This window comes from Somniosus microcephalus, chromosome 10 (assembly GCF_052327205.1).
Source record: "Somniosus microcephalus isolate GS21.2 chromosome 10, FLI_Smic_1.0, whole genome shotgun sequence".
Lineage (NCBI taxonomy): Eukaryota > Metazoa > Chordata > Chondrichthyes > Squaliformes > Somniosidae > Somniosus > Somniosus microcephalus.
The window spans coordinates 115,538,131-115,550,244 of NC_140996.1; the positions used below are offsets into that span (position 1 = coordinate 115,538,131).

Genomic DNA, 12,114 nt, shown 5'->3' on the forward strand with positions numbered 1-12,114 from the left:
CATCGTGTCCGTGCCGGCCATCAAGCCCTGTCTAATCTAATCCCATATTCCAGCATTTGGCCCGTAGCCTTGTATGCTATGGCATTTCAAATGCTCATCCAAATGCTTCTTAAATGTTGTGAGGGTTTCTGCCTCCACAACCCTTTCAGGCAGTGAGTTCCAGACTCCAACCACCCTCTGGGTGAAAAAGTTCTTTCTCAAATCCCCTCTAAACCTCCCTCCCTTTACCTTGAATCTATGCCCCCTAGTTATTGACCCCTCTACTAAGGGGAAAAGCTCCTCAGCATCCATCCTATCTATGCCCCTCACAATTTTGTACACCTCAATCATGTCCCCCCTCAGCCTCCTCTGCTCCAAGGAAAACAAACCCAATCTGCCCAGTCTCTCTTCATAGCTGAAGCGCTCCAGCCCTGGTAACATCCTGGTGAACCTCCTCTGCACCCTCTCTAACGCGATCACATCTTTCCTGTAGTGTGGCGACCAGAACTGCACACAGTATTCCAGCTGTGGCCTAACCAGTGTTTTATACAGCTCCATCATAACCTCCTTGCTCTTATATTCTATGCCTCGGCTAATGAAGGCAAGTATCCCATATGCCTTTTTTACCACCTTATCCACCTGTTCCGCCGCCTTCAGGGATCTGTGTACCTGCACACCCAGATCCCTCTGACCCTCCGTCTTGCCTAGGGTCTTACCATTCATTGTGTATTCCCTTGCCTTGTTAGACCCCCCAAAGTGCATCACCTCGCACTTTTCCGGGTTAAATTCCATTTGCCACTGTTCCGCCCATCTGACCAACCCATCTATATCGTTCTGCAGACTGAGGCTACCCTCCTCGCTATTTACCACCCTACCAATTTTAGTATCATCCGCGAATTTACTGATCATACCCTTTACATTCATATCCAAGTCATTAATGTAGACCACAAACAGCAAGGGACCCAGCACCGATCCCTGTGGTACCCCACTGGCCACAGGTTTCCAGTCACAAAAACAACCTTCGACCATCACCCTCTGCCTTCTGCCACTAAGCCAGTTTTGTATCCAATGTGCCAAGGCACCCTGGATTCCATGGGCTCTTACCTTCTTGACCAGTCTCCTGTGCGGGACTTTATCGAAGGCCTTACTGAAATCCATGTATACCACATCCACTGCGTTACCCTCATCCACACACCTAGTCACCCCCTCAAAAAATTCAATCAAATTAGTCAGGCATGATCTTCCCTTGACAAAGCCATGTTGACTATCCCTGATTAATCCTTGCCTCTCCAAGTGGAGACAAATTTTGTCCCTCAGGATTTTTTCCAGTAATTTTCCTACCACTGATGTTAGGCTCACTGGCCTGTAGTTCCCCGGTTTTTCCCTACTACCCTTCTTGAATAATGGTACTACATTAGCGGTTCTCCAGTCCTCTGGCACATCCCCTGTGGCCAGAGAGGTCCTGAATATATGTGTTAGAGCCCCCGCAATCTCCTCCTTTGCCTCACACAGCAGCCTGGGGTACATTTCATCGGGGCCTGGGGATTTATCCATTTTTAGGCCAGCTAAAACCGCCAATACCTCCTCCCTCTCGATGTTAATATGTTCGAGCATATCACAGTCCCCCCGCCCTATTTCTATGTCTACATCGTCCTTCTCCATAGTGAAAACAGATGCAAAAAATTCATTTAGAACCCCTCCTACATCTTCCGGCTCCACACACAGATTGCCACTTTTGTCCCTAATGGGCCCTATTTTTTCCCTAGTTATCCTTTTACCCTTAATATACTTATAAAACATCTTCGGATTTTCCTTTATTTTGCTCGCCAGTGTTATTTCATGGCCCCTCCTTGATCTCCTAATTTCTTTTTTAAGTATCCCCCTGCACTTTTTGTACTCCTCTAGGGCTTCCTCCGTCTTTAGCCTTTTGTATCTACCAAAAGCCCTCCTTTTTTTCCTAATCCATTCCCGTATATCCCCTGACATCCACGGTTCCCTGTGGTTTTTGGAACCACTCTTGACCTTTATGGGAACATGTTGCCCTTGTATGATCTCAATCTCCCTTCTGAAAGCCTCCCATTGCTCCGATGCGGATTTTCCTACAAGTAGCTGATCCCAGTCCATTTTGGCCAGATCCTGCCTTATCCTATTAAAATCGGCCTTCCCCCAATTTAGAACCTTTATTTCCGGCCCATCCCTGTCCTTTTCCATGACCACCTTAAATCTTACCATATTATGGTCACTATCACCAAAGTGCTCACCTACTAGCACTTTTTCCACTTGGCCGGCCACATTCCCTAGAATTAGGTCCAGTACCGCCCCCTCTCTTGTAGGACTTTCTACATGCTGGCTCAAAAAGCTCTCCTGGATGCACTTTAAGAATTTGCCATGATTCTGCTGGCAGTTTTCTGGGGTTTCCAGCTCAAACACTAGGACTGCTCACCTCAATGAGCCCCACTGCTCACCTCAATGAGCACTCAGGAGGCAGAGGCACAGGAATTCCGGTGGAAGAGCCATCCTGCCTATCCCCCTCCCCCCTACTTCTGACATAAAGGAGCACGTGGAAATTCCACCCACCTCTGGCCCCAGTGGAAATTCTCTATGGCAGCTCTTTGGGGCAGGGGAGATCCTACATTTCTAGGTCCTGTCCAATTTTTTCTACCCCCTACACTGCGCTCCCAGCTGATTTATGCTAGGAATGCTTTCCAGGGCCTGAAGAAATTCAATGCCACTGTGTTGCTCCAACAGTTGATCTTTGAAGGCCAGCTCACCAGCCACCATAACCGACTGCCCCTCCATCGGTGCCTCAGTTACCACATCTAATACCCATCACTGGCCTCTGCAATTTGCCTTCAAGCACTAAGTTTGTTTTGTTTATGGTGTGGGGTATTGTAGGGCCTGTTCATAGAATCATAGAAATTTACAACTCAGTAGGTGGCCATTTGGCTCATCGTGTCTGTGCCGGCTGAAAGAGAAATATCCAGCCTAATCCCACTTTCCAGCTCTAGATCTGTAGCCCTGTAGGTTACAGCACTTCAAGTGCATATCCAAATACTTTTTAAATGTGATGAAGGTTTTCGCCTCTACCACCCTTTCAGGCAGTCCCAGAGCCCCACCACACTCTGGGTGAAAAAAGTTATCCTCAACTCCACTCTAATCCTCTACCAATTACTTTAAATCTATGGCCCCTGGTTATTGACCTCTCTGCTAAGGGAAATAGGTCCTTCCTAGCCACACTATCCAGGCCCCTCTTAATTTTATTCATGAATTCTTGAATTCTAGATGGTCCTGGCTAATTTGTGGAGACAAGGGGCACATTATAGTAATGTAATGCAGTAGCTTTGTGACAGCATCAACAGCAATGTGTCCATCTACATATTAACAGTCAAAACTGTATGACAAACAGCATATTGGCCCAGAACTTGGTGTCGGGGGCTTGCCGCGCGTGTAAGCCCCCGATGTGCACTTACCCGGCGCGCCGACATCTGAAACCTGGCCCGCAGTGGATTTCCTGTCAGTGGCCCGGTTCTGATGTCGGCGCGCTGTGCTAACCTGACCCAGCGGCGTAGTTAGTGCGATGTGCCGGCTGGGATCAGGTGAGCACTGTTCAGCCAATCAGGGGAGGGGAAACTTCATTCATAAGTTTGAGAGTAAGAACTGTCAAACTCATGAAAAGTACTGCACCCCAAAACACTACTTAAACTTTAAATAAAATTTAAAAAAAATCCCAATCATTAAATTAAGTATAAATAAGTTAAAAAAAATAATTTAAGCAATTTTTTTTTTTGAAAAAATAAATTTTTAATAAAAAGGGTCTAAAACTAAACTTACCTTATTGTAGATTCTTTAAAATAATAAACCTGTGGGAAAAAATGTCTAAATTGCACTAAAACACCACTTACCTGTAAAAATAAATACTTACGTGTGCTTTTTACAAGCGTAAAGACCGGAGGCCTTTACACATGCACAAATCCCCCAAAACAGAGGAAATCCAAGACGCACGCGCTGCCCCCTACAGTGCACGCGCTAGCCTCTTCACCTCTTGGGTTAGAGGAGAGGAAATGCCGGTTTTCAGCGCATGCGCTGTGCATGCTGAAAACCGGCATTTCCTCCAGCTGGACGCGTGAGTACCCCTTCCGTACTCACGCGTTTGGGGAGGAATTACTGCCCCATTATCAGCATAATTACTCTTATCATGTTCTGTAAAGAGCTGCCGACTTTCAGATTTGGACATTCTTAAAACTACCACAGGAACGGGTTGGATCGGTCATTACTGGAGTCCTACATATCAGTTGCTGTTGTCCCACAAAATATTCGAGGCTGAGGAGTTAGTTCACTATTTTCTCTGCCCCAAGAGTCCCTCCAGCCATTGGGTTTCTACAGTGGCCGCTTTCTGTCCTGGCAGTGAACCGCAATCTTCTCTTTCTTGCTTTTGTTGAAATGTTTCCTGACCCTCAGCCAGCTTTTTTTTTATTTGTGGAGATTTTATTCAACTGCATGTAACCTCCCCCAAAGCCTCTTTCTTAGTGCGTAGCTTCAAGCAGATTCAGGCCAGCTCCAAATATTCCTGACACTCTGGGCACAGCCTCCTCCACGCTGAGTACTACCTCCTTCTACCGGAGTCTCATCCTCCTACTTTTGCAGGCATAGTACATTATTTTCCAACCAGTTCTACCAATATGGATAGAAGTGCCTCATTTTTTGTTGTGTAGAAACTAAACTCTACACATTGCAGCTGTGCACTGAGGAGGGGTCTTAACTTACCACAGGTGGTGAATTAAGAAGCTGCTCATTGGAGTTTACAGTAATACTGCTTGGATGGTTATTAGCAGCACTTACAGCCATAAAATTATCTAAAGTACCTTAACATGAACATGTCATGATGTTGATCCCATAAAAACTACTTTATCTGCAACTTTAAGAGCAGGATCAGCCTCTGAGGGCCACATCAATCACTGCTTCAACAATCCTACAAGGCTGGTTGTCACAGACTCCAGGGAGCTCTGACCAGAAACATCCAAGAAGAGGGTAGCTGATTATATATCAGTGTAGTCAGTCTTCTTCTCTTCCATGCCTAATGGCACATTAGGCAGTTCATGTCTTCCACTGCTTTACATCCAGCAGTTGTTTCCGTAACAAAGTCCCTTTTTATGTGAACAGGTCATTAGCCTGACTTATAACTCCCTTCCAGTAGAACCGGCTAGTTGCGATTGGGGGGATCGGGGTGGGGTGGGCGCGGTAGCCACTCCACTACCATCAGAAATGAGTACCCCGCTGGATGTCAACCCAGAAATTGGGACTCTCGTCGCCGCTCACCGGGGCTGTGTAGTCATTAGGCTGATAATATAAGCAATCCACTTTTCTGTGCCTAGTTAATTTGCATACACTAATTCAAGTAATTAAATGGCCCCTTGCAATTGGTAGAAGGCAGCTTGCACAGCAACCAAAATTCATGGTGCTTTGTGATACCTGAAATGTCAAGATGTGTGATACAAAGTGGATCTGTTCTCCTTTATAACAAAACATTGGTCAAATTTTTATTTGGCAGCACAAGAATCATTTTCCAACTTTATACTTTCCAGTGGGGAGCTACACTCAGTGGGAATGCATTTCAGAAATTCGAGCGTGGACTGCGCACAATGTTCCAACCAAAATAGTGGGAAAGTCAAGCACAGCACAAACCCAAATTACTGATAAATATTGTCAGTGAGTGAGGGTCCCCTCTGGGAACACACAGCCAGAAAACTACCCCTCACATCCCTACTTTTATCTTTTAGGAAACTTATATTAATAATTTTTAATAGTGCCATTCTTTTGAAGTCATTGAAGTTTTCCACCTTCCTTATCCCTGCTAATTTCTGAAATTTCTTTTTTTGTCTATGTTAACTAAGGAAAGTCGATGCACTGTAATTGTAAGTCATTTGCTGGTGATAAATACAATACCCGCTGCCCATTAATAAAATTATTTTACCAAAAATGAGTTTCCTTCCCTCTGAAATGTAGCACATTTGTGCTTTACTGTGCCATACTTCTTGAGCTACTGCCAATGAAAACAAAAAAAATCATTAACAAAAGCCGAATGGTTCATTTCTTGTTATTAGGTCATTTAATTAGCATAATTCCTTCAAACTTTTCGTTGAACTTTCTGTTGGTTGTAGGTTGCTGTATGCGAAAAACAAATATTCTTATAGTTTAGCAGTAACTAAGTCATGTAGAGACCAGGGTAGGTTGTACATGATCTCTGCAATGAATCAGTTTGAAAGACGATAAGGCTTTTCTCACGTTTCTTGCTTTCTTGTGTTCCTATGGTACATGCATAATTATTAAAACAGCTTTTACACGTATAGCCAAGACAATTCAACTTTCTATCATTTGGGGTACGGGGAAATTCAGAAGAACATCTTTGCCTTTAATAGAGACTTAAGAGGAAATTTTAACTCCCTCCCGGAAATCGGGTGTACCAGGAGTCAAAATCGAAGTTATGACTTTCCACTCTTTTACCGGCCCGCAGCCATTTTAATACCACTATTTTCCTGGGTGGTTGAGGCACCCACCTAACTGAATAATTGTAAATCTGGCTCCTCTGATGTCATTAGGATCCTGATTCAATTTTAACTGCCTACTGATCGAAGAGTCCACCGTGGAATCTCCACTCAGTAAAACCCAACGGGCACCCACATTAAGGTATGTAAAAACTGAAAATCTTGCCTGTTCTTCTGCGGCCTCCATCAGTCCCTTTAAGGACCTTTAAACACTGCTGATTAGGCTGCCGTAGACCCAGAAAAACTGAGCACTGCATAAGCGCACGTCCTCCACCCAGTTTTTGCCCAATTTGACATTGCAATCCTGAAGCAGGCATAAGGCCCCTGCTTAGCCTACTCAAGGAGCCTACCGTCAGTTTTAGGTTGATGCCCTGGGTATTCGGAAGTCATCAGTTGCAAAATTTCCAGCTGCTGCACTCTGGAGGTGATTGGACGCTGGAGATTGTGCCCAGAAATTGGTCCCCCCAACATCTCAAATAGCAAGTGACACGGGGACTAATCACCCATTTTGTTTTCACTGAGATTAAGGGAAATTTAGAGTAGAAAAATATTGATGGGTATGGGGAAAGAGCAGAGAAATAGGATTGCAGTAAAAATGTCCAATGTTGAGTTAGCACCAGCAAAGGCATGATGGGCTGAATGGCCTCCTTCTGCACTGAAAATTCTCTGATTCTTATAGTGGAGTATTTTGACATTTTTTATTCAGAAAGTTTGCTGGTACTAGATTTTAAGTAGCATTGAATTAATGACCCAAGTCCACATTATTATCAGTGTTTCCTGCAGCTTACTGGATTACAGTAATTCATTGCCTCCTGATATGTCACAAAGTCCATTTTAAATATTGTTCTGTCACTATTGAGTTTCTTTTGTTTATGATCTTGGGCTCCAGCCTTTCCAATAACCAGTGTCTTGGTTAAATTATGATCAAGTGTTTTGAAGATCATTAGCAGAAGCCTTATTGATTGTCTCTACAAGTGCTTCACATTCAGGGAATCAGTGGAAACCTTGCTATACTGAATAGCTTGCTGCAATGTGCCATTTGGTGAGTTCCTCAGCCTCACCAGGGATGCATGTTTCTCTAGGGTGAGTATTCCTTAGTAATATCAGATAATCATTCCATCTCAGAGATTTATATCCTTTACTGAATAAGGTCCCTCTGCAATCTGGAAACTGAACAAGCTAAAGAGGTGTTGTGACGACCAGACATCAATGGCTTTTGCTCCACTGCAGCCTTGAAGTTCTCTAATTGTGCTAGACACTGAGTGGATTGGTCTAAATTTGATGGTCCATATCACAAAGCAGATGACATGAATTCTTGTAGATCAGTAGCGAGTCCAATAGCTTGACCCCTCCCTCCTCAGTTATTGAGCCTCTGACGTAGTGCAAACTTTAAGTAACATTGGCCGGAATTTTGCCAGTGCTCAGCAGACGGGATCGGTGGCAGGTCGGCAGTTAAATGTGAATTGATTGACAGCGGGTCAGGAACCCGCTATCAAATCGCCCGCACTTGCCTTTCCCAATGTCGGGTCTATCTATCGGTATATATATCACATTATCACAGAGCAGATATAATGCGAAGCTAAATATCTTTCCCACTGGGTTTTTCACTTTTTCATCTCCTTGCAATTAATTGTGCCTGGAACTGAGCCAAACATTCGAGGCAGAGTTGTCTCCTCTGCCAAATTTATGCACTATAATGTCTGTATCACTACCCATGCTAACTCAGCACAGAGCAAGGATTGAACCTGGAACCATGTGGTGCATTTACTCACTGAGCTATTGCTAGAGCCTCAAACCCATTTTATATTAGTACAGAATGCTCCCTTGCTCTCCATGAATCACCTGATTCAATATATGGGAAGGTTTTGTTTTCTAATTTCATTTTTGGATCTCTTCCAATATGTTTTCTGAGTGAGTACACTTTGTGTGAACCTGTTCGACCAACTACTTTTTGGTGCCTTATAGCAGTTGCTCCATCATGCTGTCTTATCTGAGCACATCTATTTTCTCAAACTCCATTTTAATATAAAATATTGGTATTTCTGGGAGGGTTTTATGGAGGAACCATGTTACAACTGAACTGCCTAGTGGAAAATGGTTGGCATAGTGTGAATGATCCTGTTCATTTGCAACATTTTGACCTTGACTAGACGCATTGTGGTCCCAGGCACAGCTTTATTCCTACCTGAAGCAGTCACCTACAGATACATACCGCTAAAGAAGGCCGGGCTATCATGTTTCACAACTCCATTTTTCAGGGTCCCTGGCCACCACAAAACAGGAATCTTCATATCAACCCATTGGGAATACATCCATACCAAAGGTACTTCCTTACCATCTGCAGTTATTAAAAGATTCACACAGGCTTGTGTGAAATATCTTTTATTGTCCTCAGAAGAGCAGTATTTTAATAGTATTAATTTCTCTTGGAGCTGTTACAACCTCCTGGGGAATGGTTCCACAGGTTCTTTAATGGGCCTTATTCATGTGTGAACCTTGACAGTGAGTGCAGCAGAATATTCAACTAAAGGTGGCATCAACTAGACCCAATCCTGTCGTTTCCTGATATCCACACACGTGCATTTCCAACAGACAACACTGGAAAGCAATCTGGAGTGGGAATTCTGATTAACTTTCCCCTCCACAACACAGGTGGGCAGGAGGGGGGCTGAGGCCAATTGTACTGCTACCTCTAGTGTCTCAGCTGAATTGAGCTGACATTCAGCAGGGGGCGAAGCTAAGGTCGAAGGATTGTGTGTGGGGGGGGTGGGGTGGTGGGCGCATCGGGTAAACGTCCAGATTTGGCTGACTTGGCACAGAACAGCCACGACAACGTCCTCCAATGTCATGTTGCCATTTGCGTCTGACTCAAAATGGAAACGCAATCACGATCAAGAATTTAAAAGTTAAATGAATAAATTGTTTTCAATCATTTTTGGCTGAGTCCTGGTATGCAAAATTGGCCAACCTCAAAATGATTGGGGGGGGGTAATGAGCCCCCTGACCCTCCCACTGGCTCTGCCGGTGACCTTCAGTACCTACAGGTCTGGGTTCCACCACTTGTTGCCTTTTTACTCTGTGTAAGTTTTTTGCCTTTAAACATTGGAGCACTGGGGATTGAGAAGCAATGATTTGGCCCAGGGAAATGCCTTCCTGCAGTACAATTACTTTCCCAGCATGAAATAATGTAATTTGCATGACTCTGCTATTTTCCCTTCCAATACCTTACTTGCTATATTCTTGCTAACATCTGTGTCAGTGAAGCATTTTTGCATTACCTTGTACAACTACAACTTTCCTTCATGTGCAGATATGTCTTGTGCTCCTACTTTACAACAATATTCATGCCTTAACTTTGTCCACCTTCTTCCAGACCTTCTGCCAGGTCGTCCTCTGAGTCGTGAAGACAGTGCTGAAAAACTGCCATGCTTTGTGCCTACTTTACAAGCTGGGGGGTTTGGCCTCCCCCGTGAAAAAATTGTGGTTGCATCACTTCATGATGGTGTCTACCAGCACTTGCAGACCCTCTTCTGGCTTTGCGCTACTACCATTTAGCTATTTTTAACAAGCAATCGTGCTCCGCAGCAAGCTTTTCAGAAGCGCAAAAAGATCTTTAATGCAGATGTATCGCAATTAGCTGATATTTTATCTTTGCCACTAATGACATCACAGTTCTCACTTTTGGCATTTAGGAATGTTGTGTGCTTTGCTCGAATTTCGGTACAATGATTGCAAAACCGACTTTTTGCCAATTTTTTTTTTACCAAAAACAATGTCGGCCCCTGGATTAATAAATAATTCTAAACAAAACAGTTGTAGAAGTCCATGTTTTTCTTTCACGGCAACTAAGGTAAAAATAGGTACAGATTTTTTTTTTGTCTTGTGTATCAGGACTGCGCAAAGTTATATCCATAATTTTTCCTATATAACATGCATTCGGAAATGAGCCCAGGCTCCTGGTGCACACTATAAGTGACTGAATGTGAAAATTACCATGAATGCAGCACTTAAGGTGATTTCAGTATAAAATATTTTTTTATTTTAGACCGAAAATGGAGCTGAAATATTGGTGCGCATTATCGGATAGAATTTATCAAATCACGCTTCCGGCATGCAGAACTTTGGGCCTGGAGTGTGAATTTGTAAAATCTACCTTTACAAATTAGCGTGCATTATATGTGAAAACCTTTACCAAGATGGCAAAACTGGATGACATATATGCAAACTATATGTTACATGCAATGAAGTTTGACAGATAATATTGCCAGGCATCAGAGGGTTTTTCTCCCTGACGGCAACATGCTGTTTTTTTCCCTCTCCTGACTTCCTGCATTCATCAGTTAATACATTCCCTTTTGTTATTTTTATCAAATTTACCTCAGAAAGTTTTTGTAATGATGGAAAGTTTTCAGGCAGTTATCGAGAGACATTCGAGCTTGAAAAAGTCAATAGCAGCTGGGTGCGCCTGTTTACCCAGCTGTCACTGGCTTTTCTCAGCTCATCTGCTTCCCAACTGGCATCAAGACTGGTCTGGATGCTGATGTACAGGGTTTCCTATGAAGGCAGTCACTGCCACTCCCATAGCTGACATCGTCAGAGTGGCTCCCTGCAGAGAGGGGAGACCCAGAATCAGAGTCTGAAAAATTGAAATGAAAATAAGGACTTCTCCTAAGAGGTAAGAGATATTTAAATTTCCTTTTTTAAGCATTGCCTACTTGGAAACGTATTTTAAATTGAAAGCACTCCCCCACGTTTTCTTTCTCCTTAAGTAAAGTTATATGAAGCTTACTCCTTGTAATATAAATGCCTTTGATCTCAGCCACATAGCCTCACGTGACTTTTGTCTCGTCAGAGTCAAAGTGCTGATGCCTGGCAACATCACATTTTATTTCTCATTATATATCTTAACATAAGAGACAACAACTTATTCATTTGTAGATTCAAAGGAAACTGAATTTGGAAACCGAGACACCTGAGAAAAGTGAGATCAAACAAAATCCAACAAATGTAGACGTTGGTTTGGATAATTGTGACGTATAAGTCTGTAAACTGAACAACAATGGATATTGTGTTGAAAGTTCAGTTATTAAACGGGCAATTATTTTTTGTTTTTCAGCCCGAAAGCTAAGGAAATTCAGTAAACTAAAGAACATCGGAAACAACCCATCTTCTCTGCAGTCCGAAATGACACTATCAAGTGTCAGTCCAGTTGCAATACCAAAGATCACATTACATTCAACTCGAGGGGTCCAGTTCACGCCGACACTCGTTTCCATTTTACAGATAATTGAACCAGAAGTTGTTTATGCAGGCTATGATAACAGTCAACCAGACTCGCCTAACTATCTGCTAACTAGCCTGAACAGGCTATGCGAGAGGCAACTTGTAGCTGTTGTTAAATGGGCCAAATCTGTACCAGGTAACAATATGAGTTTAAGTGATAAAGTTACAATCATTAGACAACATAGTGCACTCTACACTGTGTTTGTTTTTTTCCTTTGTGGTGATGTTATGGTCATCAAGGTGATGGGTTTAATTGCTGGACAATGGAATACTTTTTGGAGCCCACTGTCACCATCAAGTACTCCTAGGT

General features: G+C 43.3%; 1 protein-coding gene across 2 annotated transcripts in view; it reads left to right on the forward strand.

The window, feature by feature from the left end:
- The window catches only part of LOC147111638 (progesterone receptor-like), a 539,157-nt gene that overhangs the window by 357,245 nt on the left and 169,798 nt on the right, over window positions 1-12,114 (forward strand). For both annotated transcript variants that reach the window (XM_085998728.1, XM_085998729.1), the window contains one exon: window positions 11,638-11,940. In XM_085998728.1, the coding sequence (XP_085854854.1) occupies window positions 11,638-11,940 (303 nt within the window). The remainder of the gene's footprint in view (window positions 1-11,637; window positions 11,941-12,114) is intronic.